We start from the raw sequence: 19910 nt of genomic DNA, 5'->3' as shown, positions 1-19910 counted from the left end.
CACGTACCCGGGTGCTGCATCCTCAGCTGGGGGAAGTTGGTGTTGCAGTACAGAACCGGCGCCACAGTGGCCAGCTCTCCCAGACTCTCCTCCTTCTCCCACTTCAACATGCTCCTCTGAGCCGTGGAAAGGCCGTCCTGCTCGCCTTCTCCTGCCGGCGGCTGATTGGCCGAGGCCGGGTCCTGAACCGGAGCGGGCCCGGGACCCTCCGGGGGCGCCATCCTGAAGCCGTCCGGACCCTGGGTCCCGCTGGGCATCATGGGAGTGTTGGGAAAGTGAGGAGCAGCTGGCATCAGGCCGTTCATCAGCGGCAGGCGAGGAAACAGAGAGGATGCTGGGAGGGAGATCAATCAGCCCGATCAGTTCTCTGCAAGTCCTGTTCCCACCGTGGTCCGGTAAGGGTCGGTACGGGTCGGTAAGGGTCAGTTCAGAACGGTACGGGTCGGTACGGGTCGGTCCAGAACGGTACGGGTCGGTTCAGAACGGTACGGGTCGGTACGGGACAGTAGGGGTCGGTACAGAACGGTACGGGTCGGTACAGAACGGTACGGGTCGGTACGGGTCAGTTCAGAACGGTACGGGTCGGTACAGAACGGTACGGGTCGGTACAGAACGGTACGGGTCGGTACAGAACGGTACGGGTCAGTTCAGAACGGTACGGATCGGTACGGGTCGGTACAGAACGGTACGGGTCGGTACGGGTCGGTACAGAACGGTACGGGTCAGTTCAGAACGGTACGGATCGGTACGGGTCGGTACAGAACGGTACGGGTCGGTACAGAACGGTACGGATCGGTACGGGTCGGTACAGAACGGTACGGGTCGGTTCAGAACGGTACAGGTCGGTAAGGGTCAGTTCAGAACGGTACGGGACAGTAGGGGTCGGTACGGGTCGGTACAGAACGGTACGGGTCAGTTCAGAACGGTACGGGTCGGTAAGGGTCAGTTCAGAACGGTACGGGTCGGTACGGGACAGTAGGGGTCGGTACAGAACGGTACAGGTCGGTACGGGTCAGTTCAGAACGGTACGGGTCGGTATGGGTCGGTATGGGTCGGTTCAGAACGGTACGGGTCGGTTCAGAACGGTACGGGTCGGTACGGGTCGGTACAGAACGGTACGGGTCGGTACGGGTCGGTAGGGGTCGGTACAGAACGGTACGGGTCGGTACGGGTCAGTTCAGAACGGTACGGGTCGGTATGGGTCGGTACGGGTCGGTACAGAACGGTACGGGTGGGTACGGGTCAGTTCAGAACGGTACGGGTCAGTTCAGAACGGTACGGGTCGGTAGGGGTCGGTACGGGTCGGTACAGTCCGGTACGGGTCGGTTCAGAACGGTACGGGTCGGTACGGGTCAGTTCAGAACGGTACGGGTCGGTAGGGGTCGGTACGGGTCGGTACAGTCCGGTACGGGTCGGTACAGAACGGTACGGGTCGGTACAGTCCGGATGGGTCAGTTCAGAACGGTACGGGTCGGTAGGGGTCGGTACAGAACGGTACAGTCCGGTACGGGTCAGTTCAGAACGGTACGGGTCGGTACGGGTCAGTTCAGAACGGTACGGGTCGGTAGGGGTCGGTACAGAACGGTACAGTCCGGTACGGGTCAGTTCAGAACGGTACGGGTCGGTACGGGTCAGTTCAGAACGGTACGGGTCGGTACGGGTCAGTTCAGAACGGTACGGGTCGGTACAGAACGGTACGGGTCGGTACAGTCCGGATGGGTCAGTTCAGAACGGTACGGGTCGGTAGGGGTCGGTACAGAACGGTACAGTCCGGTACGGGTCAGTTCAGAACGGTACGGGTCGGTACGGGTCAGTTCAGAACGGTACGGGTCGGTACGGGTCAGTTCAGAACGGTACGGGTCGGTACGGGTCGGTACAGTCCGGATGGGTCAGTTCAGAACGGTACGGGTCGGTACAGGTCGGTTCGGCTCTGCCCGCTGAGCTGCCCGCTGAGCTGCCCGCTGAGCTGCCCGCTGAGCTGCCCGCTGAGCTGCCCGCAGAGCTGCCCGCAGAGCTGCCTGCTGGACTGGTCTGGATGGGATTTTGGGAGAAGTTAAGGCGGGAATAACTATATTGTTGATATTGATAATGGTCTCCCTATTGGTGTGTTGCATTATACCCATTCTGAGGAGGTGGTTGCTGCAAGTGATGTTCAAACAAAGAGTGGAAGAAGCCGGGATGCAGCTGACCTTGTGAGTCCGGGTCTGAGGACCAACGCATGGAAGAGCTGGTCGGCGAACGAAGGTTACCAACGGACGGTTCACCAGATTCTTTCCTCCGGTGTGGAACCAAATATAGCCTGACAGGGAGTGGAGGTGGTAAAGATCTCTTTCATTGGGAGCGAAGTGCTGGTGACCTTAGCCAGCACTTCGTTAGCTTAGCAGTTCCAGACCCAGCCGGACGGATGTACGGCCAGAAGCAGACGACTCCAGAGTACGGGAGATGGGACGGGACTGGAAGAGCTGTATTACATTGCATTTTATCTCTATTGTTGCTTGATCATTCATAATTTTCTGTATTGTACTTGGTACAAAACTGTGATTTATTCAGTTGATGATGCTTGTGTTTTCATTCTATGTTTATTATCAATCAGAACTAATCACTCATATGTCCATTGCCAGTTGTGTCAGTCAACTGTTCGGAGTGCGACCTTTGGTACTGAAAGAGTAATTAAGTGGTCGGTCGCCAAGTGGGGGGGGGGCCGTAGGAGAGTTTTCCCAAGAATAAGAACATGAGTTACGAAAGTAGCAGCCGGTGGGTTTTTCGCTCCTATGCACTGCGAACAGTGGACAATTTTGATTTAAAATTTAAATGAAATTTAAAAAATGTAAATGATTGTTGAATTCAGCATCATTTAATGTGATTTGGGTACATATATATTACTTTTCATTTGTTCAATATGTTCCCTTTGACTTAGAATGTAGAATTATTAGAATAATTTAGTGTTAATTATGTTAATTATGTGTGATGATTTTCTTTCTTTTTAGATTATTTCTTTATTAAATCGCTGATAAGTGATTTCAGGGGGGATTATGTGGGAGAGAAATGTCATGACATGACATGGTTGGCACAAACTGGGGTCAGAGGGAATTTCCGGACATTCTGAAATGCACATGTCTCTGTGACGGTTTGCTCAATAAATTCCCCATGAGAGGCTGACTACGGCGGTTCCGACTCCTTTTTCTCCACAACACCTGCAGAGCTACCCGCAGAGCTGCCCGCAGAGCTGCCCGCAGAGCTGCCCGCAGAGCTGCCGGCAGAGCTGCCAGCAGAGCTGCCAGCAGAGCTACCAGCAGAGCTGCCCACAGAGCTGCCCACAGAGCTGCCCACAGAGCTGCCCGCAGAGCTACCAGCAGAGCTGCCGGCAGAGCTGCCCGCTGAGCTGCCCGCTGAGCTGCCCGCTGAGCTGCCCGCAGAGCTGCCCGCAGAGCTGCCCGCAGAGCTGCCGGCAGAGCTGCCCGCAGAGCTGCCGGCAGAGCTGCCCGCAGAGCTGCCCGCAGAGCTACCGGCAGAGCTGCCCGCAGAGCTGCCCGCAGAGCTGCCCGCAGAGCTGCCCGCAGAGCTGCCCGCAGAGCTGCCGGCAGAGCTGCCCGCAGAGCTGCATGCAGAGCTGCCCGCAGAGCTGCCCGCAGAGCTGCCGGCAGAGCTGCCGGCAGAGCTGCCGGCAGAGCTACCCGCAGAGCTACCCGCAGAGCTACAAGCAGAGCTACCGGCAGAGCTACCCGCAGAGCTGCCGGCAGAGCTACCCGCAGAGCTACCCGCAGAGCTGCCCGCAGAGCTGCCCGCAGAGCTACAAGCAGAGCTACCAGCAGAGCTGCCCGCAGAGCTGCCCGCAGAGCTGCCCGCAGAGCTGCCCGTTCGTAACTCACAGCAAGCGGAGGTGCGCTGACGAGACGCCACATAAAAAAAATACCAATAAAAAAACGCTCATACCGCAGGGACGGTATGACTCAAAGTTTTAGTGGTTTTGATACTTTAATACCGTGGTATATACCTTGAAACCAGTAACCGGCCCACCCCGGAGGGTCCCCTTTGTACAGTGGGAACGCAAAGCTGACCCCAAAGAGACCCGACCCGTACCGTTCTGAACAGACCCGTACTGACAGCGGAAACGAGGCTCAAGAGTCCCAGTCAGTTGTGGTTACCTGCAGAGTGCATCTTGTTCCCAGCAGCATTGTGTGTCTGCAGGCTGGATTCTGATTGGTTGTTGCTCCTCTCTGGACTCAGAACAGCAGTGAAGACCTCCTCCACATCCTTCCCCTCCAGCTCTACACACACACACACACACACACACACACACACACACTCAGTTACAACACGCCTCCTCCAGGTGGCGCCTCCTCCAGGTGGCGCCGCCTCGGCGTTCTCCGGTGGGAGGAGCGTGCTCAGTCTTACCTGGGATCTTGTAAAGTCTGCCGAGGATGGCGCCTGAAACAGGAGACGACACACATCAGTGGCTGAGCTGAACATCAGGACCACACATCAGGACCATCATCATGCCATCACTACAACAAGCTGCTGCTTGATTTCTAAGCTTTTCTACCTTCCTTTGAGGAAAAAACGCCTCGTCAGTCAGACTGAACCTGAAACACTGAGGAAGGATCACCTGACTTCTACAGATGTGGGACATCTGGTTAGAATCCAACTCAATTCAAAGACAACAAAGTGGAAGCAGGAACATTAAAAACCAGCAAAACAATGACCAGAAGAAGAAGAAGAGCTCCTAAACATGTCAGAAATCACCACAACTCAGAGCTTTTCTCTGTAAATAACTAAGAAAACATTAAAAACTCAGGCTGAAACTCAGGAATAACCAACAATAATGTGAATAAAACATAATCCATCAGCAATAAACCCAATAAAATCATCTAAAAGGAAGTCAGACAGGAGCCAAAAGCCCAGAAGAAGAAGAGATGTGAGCTGAAGGAGCTGTACAGATGTGCAGAGAGTTTCTGCACATCTGTACAACTTCTTTCTCCAAAACTTTGGACAGAAACGGGAGTTTCATTAACACTTAAAGTCTGAAATCTTTTCAAACTCACCGTCTGTGACCATCTTGTCCAGCTCAGGGCTCAAGATGGCGTCCAGAGGCTCCTCGTGCACCGTCCTGTGGCCACGCCCACAACCTCCCGTAGGGTCAGAGGACAGGGAGGGGTGGTCGGCCACGGGGCCGATGTCCAGACCGGCTGGGACAGAGAGACAGATACAGAGAGGTTAGATGGGTGGGAGACGGAGAAGCTCAGCAGGGAGAAGAAGAAGCAGCAGCAGCACCGCTGGGATTTCTGCAGGAGAAGAAGAAACCAGGGTTTGGATGATCCTGGCGAAGAAGAAGAAGTTCTGACTAAGGCTGTGTTCAAAACCGTATACTTCTACTACACATACTTCTCCTACTAACCTTTTGAGTTAGTACGCGAGTTTGAGTAAGCGAGAAGTTCCCGGATGCATACTAGATTCTCCGAAATGTTGGGTATGCATCATGAGGTTACTACTCATACTCAAACTACCCAAGATGCAACGTAACGTGACGTCGCCGATCGTCATTTCCTGTCAAAACGGCAGTTTCAAGCTAGCTACAACGAGGGTAGGTTCACTTCCTGTTTTCAAAACAAAAGCACCAATTGTATGGTAATGGCTTTCCCTATGATAAAAGGCAACAGGTATTTTATTTTGTGAAAATAACAGGAAGTGCGTTGCTCACTGCGGCTAGCTTTAGTAGCGCCGAATTCGTGGGAACAAAATTGTAAACAGCCGGTATTTTGTCAGGTTTTCAACACGTTGGGGATCTAAACGACTACTTTCTCTCCTGAAAATGTTTCAAATGTTGCTAAAGTTTACAGAGTTTAGAGCTTAAGAGAAATCAGCTTCAGGCCGGCTGATTTCGGCTCAGGCAGGAGCCAAATGCATTGTGGGTAAACGCTCTGCATACTGTCTGATCGATGAGTATGTAGTATGTAGTATGCAGTAGGTAGTATGTAGTATGCGGTATGCGGTATGTAGTATGCAGTATGAAATATGTCGTATGTAGCATGTGGTATGCGGTATGTAGTATGTAGTATGTAGTATGCAGTATGTAGTATGTAGCATGTAGCATGTAGCATGTAGTATGCAGTATGTAGTATGCAGTATGTAGTATGTAGCATGTAGTATGTAGCATGTAGTATGTAGCATGTAGTATGTAGCATGTAGCATGTAGTATGCAGTATGTAGTATGTAGCATGTAGCATGTAGCATGTAGTATGCAGTATGTAGTATGCAGTATGTAGCATGCAGTATGTAGTATGTAGCATGTAGTATGTAGCATGTAGTATGTAGCATGTAGTATGTAGCATGTAGTATGCAGTATGTAGTATGCAGTATGTAGCATGTAGTATGTAGTATGCAGTATGTAGTATGTAGCATGTAGTATGTAGCATGTAGCATGTAGTATGCAGTATGTAGCATGTAGTATGCAGTATGCAGTATGTAGCATGTAGTATGTAGTATGTAGCATGTAGTATGTTGTATGCAGTATGTAGCATGAAATATGTAGCATGTAGTATGCAGTATGAAGTATGTTGTATGTAGTATGTAGCATGTAGTATGTAGCATGAAGTATGTAGCATGTAGCATGCAGCATGTAGTATGCAGTATGTAGTATGTAGTATGCAGTATGTAGTATGCAGTATGTAGTATGTAGCGTAGTATGCAGTATGTAGTATGCAGTATGTAGCATGAAGTATGTTGTATGCAGTATGTAGCATGAAATATGTAGCATGTAGCATGCAGCATGTAGTATGCAGTATGAAGTATGTTGTATGTAGTATGTAGCATGTAGTATGCAGTATGTAGCATGAAGTATGTAGCATGTAGCATGCAGCATGTAGTATGCAGCATGCAGCATGTAGTATGCAGTATGTAGTATGTAGTATGCAGTATGTAGTATGTAGCATGTAGTATGCAGTATGTAGTATGTAGCATGTAGTATGCAGTATGTAGCATGAAGTATGTAGCATGTAGCATGCAGCATGTAGTATGCAGCATGCAGCATGTAGTATGCAGTATGTAGTATGTAGTATGCAGTATGTAGTATGTAGCATGTAGTATGTAGCATGTAGTATGCAGTATGTAGCATGAAGTATGTAGCATGTAGCATGCAGCATGTAGTATGCAGCATGCAGCATGTAGTATGCAGTATGTAGTATGTAGCATGCAGTATGTAGCGTAGTATCCAGTATGTAGTATGTAGTATGCAGCATGCAGCATGTAGTATGCAGTATGTAGTATGTAGTATGTAGCATGCAGTATGTAGCATGAAGTATGTTGTATGCAGTATGTAGCATGAAATATGTAGCATGTAGCATGCAGCATGTAGTATGCAGTATGAAGTATGTTGTATGTAGTATGTAGCATGTAGCATGTAGTATGCAGTATGTAGCATGAAGTATGTAGCATGTAGCATGCAGCATGCAGCATGCAGTATGTAGTATGTAGTATGCAGTATGTAGCATGCAGTATGTAGCGTAGTATGCAGTATGTAGTATGTAGTATGCAGTATGTAGTATGTAGTATGCAGTATGTAGTATGCAGTATGTAGCATGCAGTATGTAGCATGTAGTATGTAGCGTAGTATGCAGTATGTAGTATGTAGTATGCAGTATGTAGCATGTAGTATGTAGCGTAGTATGCAGTATGTAGTATGTAGCATGTAGTATGTAGCGTAGTATGTAGTATGCGGTTTGGAACACACCCTAACAGAAGTGTTAATGTCTGACAGGGAGGAAGAGGAGGAGGAAGAAGAGGGAGATCCAGAGGAGTCTTACCAAACGGAGACGGAGAGCGCTCCACCTGGAACTGACCTGGAAGCAAACACACACAGTTATCACACACACACTCTCTCACACACACACTCACAGCAGCGTGATGAAGATGATGATGATGAAGATGAAAGCAGTGTGTGTGAGTACCTGAGTGTCCCGTGGCGAGAATATGAGGGTCGGTGTTCAGGACGTCTGACAGATCCAGCAGAGCGTCCTCTGACATGGCTGATGGTAACACACACACATACACACACACACGGTTCACAAAGGGCGGCGGCAGGAATGTATGACATCACAGCTGAAATGCTGATCCAATGTATGACATCACAGCTGAAATGCTGATCCAATCAAACCAACATGCTCTCTTTAGGGAAAAACTGTAAATATTAGAACAAGTTCAAACTTTTCTAGACTTTGACTATGAAAACCTTTCAATCCATCCATCCAACATACATCCATTCATCAATCCATCCGTCAATCAATCCATCCATCCATCAATATATCCATCGATCCATCCATCCGTCAATCAATCCATCCATCCATTCATCAATCAATCAATCCATCCGTCCATCCATCCTCTCCACAGCCCCCCTCTCCAGCTCCTCCTGGAGGATCCTGAGGTGTTCCCAGGTCAGACGGGTTCTATAATCCCTCCAGAGAGTTCTGGTTCTGACCCGGGGCCTCCTCCCAGGAGGCATCCTAACAGAGGAACCACCTCAGCTGACTCCTTCCTATGTGGAGGAGCAGCGGCTCTAATCCCAGCTCCCCTTGGATGTTGGAGCTCCTCCCCTTAGCGCCAAGGCTGAGCCCCGCCCCCCGGATGATGGAGCTCCTCCCCCCGGATGATGGAGCTCCTCCCCCCGGATGATGGAGCTCCTCCCCCCGCCCCCTAAAGGCTCCCACAAACATTTTACTTTCAGCTCGACAGATAAAATCTGAGGAAATGTTGACAAAATGAACAAAATGAAACTCACGCAGAGTTCCCTGCTTTTTGATGGTTGCCCTGGCGACCATTGATAGCCCAGAGGGGGAGGGGCCATGTATGACAGGGGCGGGGCCTTTAGTGTCAGCCATGGTTGCTCCTGATTGGCTGCTGCCCGACACCTCTGGTCCCGCCCTCCCGTCTACCTGCCGGCTGCGGACCAGAAGATCCCGACCAAAGAAGGCGTCCTGCACAGAGACGGCCAATCAGAGCTCTGGGATGGGCTGAGGGATCGACTGAGAGAAAAGAGTGAGTTACCTGCAGGTAAGACGGAAAGGCCTCCTCCAGCTTCGTCTTCTTCTTCCTGTACCGCTTCTTCACCTTCTCCATCGCCTGGTCAGCAGCAGGCACCGTCTCCATGACGACGTCGGCCTCCAGCACACCTGAAAGGTGAGAGTCCCTGCATCAGCACCGAGCTAACAAAGGGGGGGTTGGCCACTCGCCTTGGTCTGTACCTGGCAACCTTTCTGTTGGCCACTCACCTTGGTCTGTACCTGGCAACCTTTCTGTTGGCCACTCACCTTGATCTGTACCTGGCAACCTTTCTGTTGGCCACTCACCTTGATCTGTACCTGGCAACCTTTCTGTTGGCCACTCACCTTGATCTGTACCTGGCAACCTTTCTGTTGGCCACTCACCTTGATCTGTACCTGGCAACCTTTCTGTTGGCCACTCACCTTGGTCTGTACCTGGCAACCTTTCTGTTGGCCACTCACCTTGGTCTGTACCTGGCAACCTTTCTGTTGGCCACTCACCTTGATCTGTACCTGGCAACCTTTCTGTTGGCCACTCACCTTGATCTGTACCTGGCAACGTTTCTGCTGGCCACTCACCTTGGTCTGTACCTGGCAACCTTTCTGTTGGCCACTCACCTTGATCTGTACCTGGCAACGTTTCTGTTGGCCACTCGCCTTGGTCTGTACCTGGCAACGTTTCTGTTGGCCACTCACCTTGGTCTGTACCTGGCAGCGTTTCTGTTGGCCACTCACCTTGGTCTGTACCTGGCAACCTTTCTGTTGGCCACTCACCTTGATCTGTACCTGGCAACGTTTCTGTTGGCCACTCACCTTGGTCTGTACCTGGCAACGTTTCTGTTGGCCACTCACCTTGATCTGTACCTGGCAGCGTTTCTGTTGGCCACTCACCTTGGTCTGTACCTGGCAACCTTTCTGTTGGCCACTCACCTTGGTCTGTACCTGGCAACCTTTCTGTTGGCCACTCACCTTGGTCTGTACCTGGCAACCTTTCTGTTGGCCACTCACCTTGGTCTGTACCTGGCAACCTTTCTGTTGGCCACTCACCTTGGTCTGTACCTGGCAGCGTTTCTGTTGGCCACTCACCTTGGTCTGTACCTGGCAACCTTTCTGTTGGCCACTCACCTTGGTCTGTACCTGGCAGCGTCTCTGTGGAGTCCTTCCTGCACAGCTTGATCCGGCTGGGACCGGCCTTCCCCCCACGCTGCCGCACCATGAACCCGCCAATACCTGAGAGAGGACAGGTGGAGGTGAGGACCCCAACCTTTGTAATGTTACACCTTTACTTCCTGTCCCCTCCGCTGGCTCACCTGGCCTGTATGGCTTCCTCTTCCTCTTCTTGTTGCCGTCGGTAACGTCAGCCTCCTTGTTCAGATCGTAGTCGTGGGCGTGGTCGCGCTCAGGGCTGGAGTCGGATTTTATGTCACACTCCGGGTCACCTGGAGAGCCGACACAGGTGTGTTAATGTGATGTCGTTAACGTGATGTCGTTATCTTTAAGGCTGTTTCCATCATCTGAAATTTATTTTAATGTTGATGGTTTGTGTTTTAAAAAGATCAAGAGTTTAAAAAGAGTTTCTAAAAGTAAAATGGGAGGCAGAGCCTTCAGTTATCAGGTCCCTCTCTGTGGAACCAGCTGCCAGTTTGGGAGGCAGAGCCTTCAGTTATAAGGCCCCTCTCTGTGGAACCAGCTGCCAGTTTGGGAGGCAGAGCCTTCAGTTATCAGGCCCCTCTCTGTGGAACCAGCTGCCAGTTTGGGAGGCAGAGCCTTCAGTTATCAGGCCCCTCTCTGTGGAACCAGCTGCCAGTTTGGGAGGCAGAGCCTTCAGTTATAAGGCCCCTCTCTGTGGAACCAGCTGCCAGTTTGGGAGGCAGAGCCTTCAGTTATCAGGCCCCTCTCTGAGGAACCAGCTGCCAGTTTGGGAGGCAGAGCCTTCAGTTATCAGGCTCCTCTCTGTGGAACCAGCTGCCAGTTTGGGAGGCAGAGCCTTCAGTTATCAGGCCCCTCTCTGTAGAACCAGCTGCCAGTTTGGGAGGCAGAGCCTTCAGTTATCAGGCCCCTCTCTGTGGAACCAGCTGCCAGTTTGGGAGGCAGAGCCTTCAGTTATCAGGCCCCTCTCTGTGGAACCAGCTGCCAGTTTGGGAGGCAGAGCCTTCAGTTATCAGGCTCCTCTCTGTGGAACCAGCTGCCAGTTTGGGAGGCAGAGCCTTCAGTTATCAGGCCCCTCTCTGTGGAACCAGCTGCCAGTTTGGGAGGCAGAGCCTTCAGTTATCAGGCCCCTCTCTGTGGAACCAGCTGCCAGTTTGGGAGGCAGAGCCCTCAGTTATCAGGCCCCTCTCTGTGGAACCAGCTGCCAGTTTGGGAGGCAGAGCCTTCGGTTATCAGGCCCCTCTCTGTGGAACCAGCTGCCAGTTTGGGAGGCAGAGCCTTCAGTTATCAGGCCCCTCTCTGTGGAACCAGCTGCCAGTTTGGGAGGCAGAGCCTTCAGTTATCAGGCCCCTCTCTGTGGAACCAGCTGCCAGTTTGGGAGGCAGAGCCTTCAGTTATCAGGCCCCTCTCTGAGGAACCAGCTGCCAGTTTGGGAGGCAGAGCCTTCAGTTATCAGGCTCCTCTCTGTGGAACCAGCTGCCAGTTTGGGAGGCAGAGCCTTCAGTTATCAGGCCCCTCTCTGTGGAACCAGCTGCCAGTTTGGGAGGCAGAGCCTTCAGTTATCAGACCCCTCTCTGTGGGACCAGCTGCCAGTTTGGGAGGCAGAGCCTTCAGTTATCAGACCCCTCTCTGTGGAACCAGCTGCCAGTTTGGGAGGCAGAGCCTTCAGTTATCAGGCCCCTCTCTGAGGAACCAGCTGCCAGTTTGGGAGGCAGAGCCTTCAGTTATCTTATCGAGCTGAATGGAGCTGAACGGCGCACTGACCTCGGCTGTGGTCCGGCTCCAGGGGCGGGTCGGATTCAGGGGTCTGGAGGACGGACACGCTGTTCTGGTTGATGATCCTCAGCTTCAGTTTGGGTTTACACCTGCAGACAAGGATCAGCTCGTCACTCTGTGAGCCTCCACACTCACCTGAGGGGGGGCGGGGCGGCGGCCTTACCTGCGATACCTCCGGGGTGAGGTCAGAGGCTGGACCAGGGCCTGCAGGTGGGACAGGCCCGACTCTGTCAGACACACTCCGTCCTGAGAGTACGTCTTTGGGTCTGCAAACACACATTTCATCAGAAAACTGGTCCAAAACTAACTGTCAGACGTTAGAATAGCTAAGTCAGATGTTAGAATAGCTGTAAGACGTTAGAATAGCTGTAAGACGTTAGAATAGCTGAGTCAGACGTTAGAATAGCTGTAAGACGTTAGAATAGCTGTAAGACGTTAGAATAGCTGAGTCAGACGTTAGAATAGCTGTAAGACGTTAGAATAGCTGAGTCAGACGTTAGAATAGCTGTAAGACGTTAGAATAGCTGTAAGACGTTAGAATAGCTGAGTCAGACGTTAGAATAGCTGTAAGACGTTAGAATAGCTGAGTCAGACGTTAGAATAGCTGAGTCAGACGTTAGAATAGCTGAGTCAGACGTTAGAATAGCTGAGTCAGACGTTAGAATAGCTGTAAGACGTTAGAATAGCTGAGTCAGACGTTAGAATAGCTGTAAGACGTTAGAATAGCTAAGTCAGACGTTAGAATAGCTGTATCAGACGTTAGAATAGCTGTAAGACGTTAGAATAGCTGTAAGACGTTAGAATAGCTGTAAGACGTTAGAATAGCTGAGTCAGACGTTAGAATAGCTGAGTCAGACGTTAGAATAGCTGAGTCAGACGTTAGAATAGCTGAGTCAGACGTTAGAATAGCTGAGTCAGACGTTAGAATAGCTGAGTCAGACGTTAGAATAGCTGAGTCAGACTGACCAGGTTCTCTGGTTCTGGACGTGATCTGAGGGATGAAGGGACCCAAAGCTTCTGGTCTCCCTGCAACACAAACACATGAGTCACAGTAAAACCAGCTGTTTGACCAGCTGTTTGAGGGTAAAACCAGCTGTTTGAGCAGCTGTTTGAGGGTAAAGCCAGCTGTTTAAGGGCAAAAGCTAATGTTTTACAGTAAAACCAGCTGTTTGAGGGTAAAACCAGCTGTAAAACCAGCTGTAAAACCAGCTGTTTGAGGGTAAAATTAGCTGTTTGAGGGTAAAACCAGCTGTTTGAGGGTAAAAGCTGCTGTTTGAGGGTAAAATTAGCTGTTTGAGGGTAAAAGCTGCTGTTTCAGGGTAAAACCAGCTGTTTGACCAGCTGTTTGAGGGTAAAACCAGCTGTTTGAGGGTAAAGGCTGCTGTTTGAGGGTAAAATGAGCTGTTTGAGCAGCTGTTTGAGGGTAAAAGCTGCTGTTTGAGGGTAAAACCAGCTGTTTGACCAGCTGTTTGAGGGTAAAAGCTGCTGTTTGACGGTAAAACCAGCTGTTTGAGGGTAAAACCAGCTGTAAAACCAGCTGTTTGAGGGTAAAACCAGCTGTTTGACCAGCTGTTGGACAGTAAAACCAGATGTTTACCGTAGGCTCCGCCTCCGTGCGTCCGGCACAGCGAACAGTCGAAGCCTTGGTCGGCGGCGGCCTCCACCTGCTCCTCCGTGGTCAGGCCCTGACACACCGCATGGACCCACCTGGGCACAGGTCAGAGGTCACAGAGGTGAGTCGGGATCCCGGGGGGGCAGAATCCCAGAAGCAGCCTGATCGTGTTACCTGTCGCACTGCTGGCACTGCAGGATGAGGTCGTCCTGGGCGTACGCTCGCTGGCACAGAGGACAGCCAATCAGGCTGCAGCACGGCCCGCACAGGCTGTAGTTGCTCTGCCAATCACAGTGAAGGCCGGGGGAGGAGGAGCCACACTGCACGCACCACACGCACCTGAGGAGGGAGGACAGGTGAGAGGACACAGGTGAGGAGACGAGGGGACACACACACACTGACAGCTTGAGTGACAGCTTGAGTGACAGCTTGAGTGACAGCTTGAGTGACAGCTTGAGTGACAGTTTAACGCACACTGACAGCTTGAGTGACAGCTTGAGTGACAGCTTGAGTGACAGGTGAACGCACACTGACAGCTTGAGTGACAGCTTGAGTGACAGCTTGAGTGACAGCTTGAGTGACAGCTTGAGTGACAGGTGAACGCACACTGACAGCTTGAGTGACAGCTTGAGTGACAGCTTGAGTGACAGGTGAACGCACACTGACAGCTTCAGTGACAGCTAGAGTGACAGCTTGAGTGACAGGTGAACGCACACTGACAGCTTCAGTGACAGTTTGAGTGACAGCTTGAGTGACAGCTTGAGTGACAGGTGAACGCACACTGACAGCTTCAGTGACAGCTAGAGTGACAGCTTGAGTGACAGGTGAACGCACACTGACAGCTTCAGTGACAGCTAGAGTGACAGCTTGAGTGACAGCTTGAGTGACAGCTTGAGTGACAGCTTGAGTGACAGGTGAACGCACACTGACAGCTTGAGTGACAGCTTGAGTGACAGTTTGAGTGACAGCTTGAGTGACAGCTTGAGTGACAGCTTGAGTGACAGGTGAACGCACACTGACAGCTTGAGTGACAGCTTGAGTGACAGTTTGAGTGACAGTTTGAGTGACAGTTTGAGTGACAGGTGAACGCACAGACACTGACAGTTTGAGTGACAGTTTGAGTGACAGTTTGAGTGACAGGTGAACGCACAGACACTGACAGTTTGAGTGACAGCTTGAGTGACAGCTTGAGTGACAGCTTGAGTGACAGGTGAACGCACACTGACAGCTTGAGTGACAGCTTGAGTGACAGGTGAACGCACCACTTGCACTTCCAGGCTCCCTTGGGCACGGTGTGGAGGGGCGGGTCCAGGCAGTAGGTGTGGTAGCTGATGTCACAGTCGTCACACAGCAGCAGGCGCCCCGGGTCGGTGGCCTCACCGCAGGCCTCGCACACCGTGCACTCCAGGCAGCGCCACCCTTTGGTCAGGACCACCCGGGTCATCTGCACGACAAAAAGGTAATGAAATGATCAGATTATAGTAATCAGAATACAGTACTCAGATTACAGTAATCAGGTTACAGTAACCAGAATACAGTATTTAGACTACAGTAATCAGACTACAGTGATCAGATTACAGTAATCAGACTACAGTAATCAGGTTACAGTAACCAGATTACAGTAATCAGGTTACAGTAACCAGATTAAAGGTTACAGTAATCAGACTACAGTAATCAGGTTACAGTAACCAGATTACAGTAATCAGGTTACAGTAACCAGATTACAGTAACCAGGTTACAGTAACCAGATTAAAGGTTACAGTAACCAGACTACAGTAATCAGGTTACAGTAACCAGATTACAGTAATCAGGTTACAGTAACCAGATTACAGTAATCAGGTTACAGTAACCCGATTACAGTAATCAGACTACAGTAATCAGGTTACAGTAACCAGATTACAGTACCCAAACCACAGTGATCAGGTTACAGTAAGCAGACTACAGTAATCAGACTACAGTATTCAGGTTACAGTAATCAGATTACAGTGTTACAGTAATCAGACTACAGTGTTAGAGTAATCAGATTCTAGTAACCAGACTACAGTATTCAGGTTACAGTAATCAGATTACAGTGTTACAGTAATCAGATTACAGTGTTACAGTAATCAGACTACAGTGTTAGAGTAATCAGATTCTAGTAACCAGACTACAGTAATCGGGTTACAGTAATAAGACTACAGTAATCAGGTTACAGTAATAAGGTTACAGTAACCAGACTACAGTAATCAGATTCTAGAAACCAGACTACAGTAATCAGGTTACAGTAATCAGACTACAGTATTCAGACTACAGTACTCACCTTGACATTGACGCAGTAGGGATGGTAGCACTGTCCACACTGAGAACACGCCAGCAGTCGGCCTTCAGCTCCCTGACCGAAGCTCCCACAGACCACACACATGTCCTGCACACACACACACACACACACACACACACACAGGTAAATCAGTACACCTGGTTGGTGAACAGCTCCTCTCCAGGTGAACAGGTGAACTCCTCTCCAGGTGAACTTACCCGTTTCAGGGTGAAGTGGTCCGACATGGAGAACATCACCACCGTGTTGTGCATGGAGTTCTCCTCCTCCTCCTTCACCTGGAACGCCTCCACGTACGCACACTGACACACACACACAGGTCGTCAATAATCAACTGATCGATCAAAGTGTGACATCATCCGTTACCATGGTAATACAACTTTATTCTTACTCCGGGGGCCACGGGCAGACAGTCCTGGGCCTTCATCCGGCTTCTTCCTCGGCCTCCTCTTCCTCCTCCGACGCCGCCTCCTCTGGACCTCCTCCTGCCGGGAAACCCTGAACCCCGACCCTGAGGATGGGGGGGCAGGAAGGGGTGAAAACAGAGAGGAGGGGGTGAGAAGGAAGGAGTGAAAACAGAGAGGAGGGGGTGAGAAGGAAGGAGTGAAAACAGAGAGGAGGGGGTGAGAAGGAAGGAGAGAAAACAGAGAGGAGGGGGTGAGAAGGAAGGAGTGAAAACAGAGAGGAGGGGGTGAGAAGGAAGGGGTGAAAACAGAGAAGAGGGGGTGAGAAGGAAGGAGAGAAAACAGAGAGGAGGGGGTGAGAAGGAAGGAGTGAAAACAGAGAGGAGGGGGTGAGAAGGAAGGAGAGAAAACAGAGAGGAGGGGGTGAGAAGGAAGGAGAGAAAACAGAGAGGAGGGGGTGAGAAGGAAGGAGTGAAAACAGAGAAGAGGGGGTGAGAAGGAAGGAGTGAAAACAGAGAGGAGGGGGTGAGAAGGAAGGGGTGAAAACAGAGAGGAGGGGGTGAGAAGGAAGGGGTGAAAACAGAGAAGAGGGGGTGAGAAGGAAGGAGTGAAAACAGAGAGGAGGGGGTGAGAAGGAAGGGGTGAAAACAGAGAGGAGGGGGTTAGGAAAGGAAGGGACATGCAGCTAACACTTCCTGTTAGCTGTATGAGCTAACGGCAAAACACTTCCTGTTAGCTGCATGAGCTAACGGCCAAACACTTCCTGTTAGCTGCATGAGCTAACGGCCAAACACTTCCTGTTAGCTGCATGAGCTAACGGCCTAACACTTCCTGTTAGCTGTATGAGCTAATGGCAAAACACTTCCTGTTAGCTGCATGAGCTAACGGCCAAACACTTCCTGTTAGCTGCATGAGCTAACGGCCAAACACTTCCTGTTAGCTGTATGAGCTAACGGCCAAACACACTTCCTGTTAAAATTTCAGACTGCATGTTATGGGCGGGGCTTCAGGGCATGTGAAGCACCGGTATAAACAGTCATGGTGCTGGGAGGATGTCACATCACATCGGTCAACGCGGATTATTTCCAAAATGGCCGACTTTTACCCAGCGTCTTCACAGTCTGCCTGTGATGACATCACTTCCTGTCGTCTACAAAGTGCTCAGACGGGTGGAAACACTCTGACGGTTAGTACTGGTGTTAAAGTCTGAGTGCGTTGGTTTCCACCACCAACACGTCTCAGGACAAACACACAGAGAGTTAGAGCAGGTCGGGGTAAAAGGGGTAAAGGGGCGCTTCATTACCACTTTCATGCTCCACAGGGGGGAGTCCGGTGGGCCGGCCTTTGGGCTCTCCCACCCTGCCTCCCCCACCGAGTCCTGGGAGGACGAGGCGGGGCTCAGCGCCCTGCGACTGCTCCACCACGAACCCTGAGGAGGGCAGGAGGAGGGGGTGGGTGGATGGATGAGGAGGGGTGGGTGGAGAAGAAGAAGGAGGAGGAACAGGAAGGAGTAGAAGAAGGAGGAACAACAGGAAGGAGAAGAAGAAGAAGGAGGAAGAACAGGAAACAGGAGAAGAAGGAGGAGGAACAGGAAGGAGTAGAAGAAGGAGGAACAACAGGAAGGAGAAGAAGAAGGAGGAGGAAGAACAGGAAAGAGGAGAAGAAGGAGGAGGAGGAGGAAGGAGAAGAAGGAGGAAGAACAGGAAAGAGGAGAAGGAGGAGGAGGAACAGGAAGGAGTAGAAGAAGGAGGAACAACAGGAAGGAGAAGAAGAAGGAGGAAGAACAGGAAAGAGGAGAAGAAGGAGGAGGAGGAAGGAGAAGAAGAAGAAGGAGGAGGAAGAACAGGAAAGAGGAGAAGGAGGAGGAGGAACAGGAAGGAGTAGAAGAAGGAGGAGGAGGAGAAACAGGAAGAAGAAGAAGGAGGAGGAACAGGGAGGAGTAGAAGAAGAAGAAGGAAGGAGTAGAAGAAGAAGGAGGAAGGAGTAGAAGAAGAAGGAAGGAGTAAAAGAAGAAGGAGGAAGGAGTAGAAGGAGGAAGGAGTAGAAGAAGAAGGAAGGAGTAGAAGAAGAAGGAAGGAGTAGAAGAAGAAGGAAGGAGTAGAAGAAGGAGGAGGAGGAAGGAGTAGAAGAAGAAGGAAGGAGTAAAAGAAGAAGGAGGAAGGAGTAGAAGGAGGAAGGAGTAGAAGAAGGAAGGAAGGAGTAGAAGAAGAAGGGAGGAGTAGAAGAAGGAGGAGGAGGAGGAAGGAGTAGAAGAAGAAGGAAGGAGTAGAAGAAGGAGTAGAAGAAGAAGGAAGGAGTAGAAGAAGGAGTAGAAGAAGAAGGAAGGAGTAGAAGAAGAAGGAAGGAGTAGAAGAAGAAGGAAGGAGTAGAAGAAGAAGGAAGGAGTAGAAGAAGAAGGAAGGAGTAGAAGAAGGAGGAAGGAGTAGAAGAAGAAGGAAGGAGTAGAAGAAGAAGGAAGGAGTAGAAGAAGGAGGAAGGAGTAGAAGAAGAAGGAAGGAGTAGAAGAAGGAGGAGGAGGAGGAACAAAATGCAGCAACATAAATGCAAACAGCCACAAAACAAAAAGTCAAAGTGAAAGAAAATAAAAAACAGGCAAAATAACTGAATGATGTCATCATGAGTCACCAGCTGATCAGTTTGAGGAGCTTCATGCCTGAATAACATGCTGGGTGTGTGTGTGCGTGTGTGCACGTGTGTGTGCATGAGAACCAACATGCTGAAAGCCTGGATGCAGGGTTAGTGACTGACAGGTGAGGATGAGGATGAGAAGAGCACGTTTCCCATCAGTGAACAGGGCTGCACCTGATCCAGATCTGACCAATCAGTGAATCAGACCCCCCCCCCTCGGTGCCCCACCTACATCCACCTTTTTCATTACCATCTGGTCCAGCCCTGCCTCCTTCGCTGCTTTGTCCTTTCAGTCTGTATGAAAATCTTTCATATAAACACTTCCTGTTAGCTGCGTGAGCTAACGGCCAAACACTTCCTGTTAGCTGCGTGAGCTAACGGCCAAACACTTCCTGTTAGCTGCGTGAGCTAACGGCCAAACACTTCCTGTTGGCTGCGTGAGCTAACAGCCAAATACTTCCTGTTAGCTGCATGAGCTAACGGCCAAACACTTCCTGTTAGCTGCGTGAGCTAACGGCCAAACACTTCCTGTTAGCTGCGTGAGCTAACGGCCAAACACTTCCTGTTGGCTGCGTGAGCTAACGGCCAAACACTTCCTGTTAGCTGAATGAGCTAACGCCAAACACTTCCTGTTAGCTGTATGAGCTAACGGCCAAACACTTCCTGTTAGCTGCATGAGCTAACGGCCAAGCGCTTCCTGTTAGCTGTATGAGCTAACGGCCAAACACTTCCTGTTAGCTGCATGAGCTAACGGCCAAGCGCTTCCTGTTAGCTGTATGAGCTAACGGCCAAACACTTCCTGTTAGCTGCATGAGCTAACGGCCAAGCGCTTCCTGTTAGCTGTATGAGCTAACGGCCAAACATACTTCCTGTTAGCTGTATGAGCTAATGGCCAAACACTTCCTGTTAGCTGCATGAGCTAACGGCTCTCACTGATACGGCGTTTTATTGCTTTATCAGTTTACTTGAACATTTTGAACATGGACGCCTTACTT

At 50.7% G+C, this 19910-nt stretch overlaps 1 protein-coding gene across 11 annotated transcripts in view; it reads right to left on the bottom strand.

The window, feature by feature from the left end:
- kmt2ca (lysine (K)-specific methyltransferase 2Ca) overlaps positions 1 to 19910 on the bottom strand; it is an 81861-nt gene that overhangs the window by 36327 nt on the left and 25624 nt on the right. For 7 of the 11 annotated variants that reach the window (XM_075452644.1, XM_075452646.1, XM_075452645.1 and 4 more), the window contains exons 17-37: positions 17591 to 17716; positions 16275 to 16394; positions 16084 to 16185; positions 15869 to 15973; positions 14832 to 15013; positions 13744 to 13908; positions 13555 to 13664; positions 12924 to 12983; positions 12121 to 12223; positions 11946 to 12046; positions 10343 to 10471; positions 10131 to 10262; positions 9729 to 10091; positions 9037 to 9161; positions 8771 to 8966; positions 7944 to 8021; positions 7800 to 7835; positions 5043 to 5186; positions 4396 to 4428; positions 4146 to 4268; positions 8 to 334 (exon numbers count right to left, since the gene is read on the bottom strand). In XM_075452644.1, the coding sequence (XP_075308759.1) occupies positions 8 to 334; positions 4146 to 4268; positions 4396 to 4428; positions 5043 to 5186; positions 7800 to 7835; positions 7944 to 8021; positions 8771 to 8966; positions 9037 to 9161; positions 9729 to 10091; positions 10131 to 10262; positions 10343 to 10471; positions 11946 to 12046; positions 12121 to 12223; positions 12924 to 12983; positions 13555 to 13664; positions 13744 to 13908; positions 14832 to 15013; positions 15869 to 15973; positions 16084 to 16185; positions 16275 to 16394; positions 17591 to 17716 (2860 nt within the window). The remainder of the gene's footprint in view (positions 1 to 7; positions 335 to 4145; positions 4269 to 4395; positions 4429 to 5042; positions 5187 to 7799; positions 7836 to 7943; positions 8022 to 8770; positions 8967 to 9036; positions 9162 to 9728; positions 10092 to 10130; positions 10263 to 10342; positions 10472 to 11945; positions 12047 to 12120; positions 12224 to 12923; positions 12984 to 13554; positions 13665 to 13743; positions 13909 to 14831; positions 15014 to 15868; positions 15974 to 16083; positions 16186 to 16274; positions 16395 to 17590; positions 17717 to 19910) is intronic. The other 4 variants (XM_075452652.1, XM_075452648.1, XM_075452654.1 and 1 more) reach the window with 4 other exon arrangements.

Source organism: Odontesthes bonariensis, chromosome 20 (genome assembly GCF_027942865.1).
Source record: "Odontesthes bonariensis isolate fOdoBon6 chromosome 20, fOdoBon6.hap1, whole genome shotgun sequence".
Lineage (NCBI taxonomy): Eukaryota > Metazoa > Chordata > Actinopteri > Atheriniformes > Atherinopsidae > Odontesthes > Odontesthes bonariensis.
The sequence above is the reverse complement of the archived record's forward strand: the minus strand, read 5'-3'. Positions and strand labels throughout refer to the sequence as shown.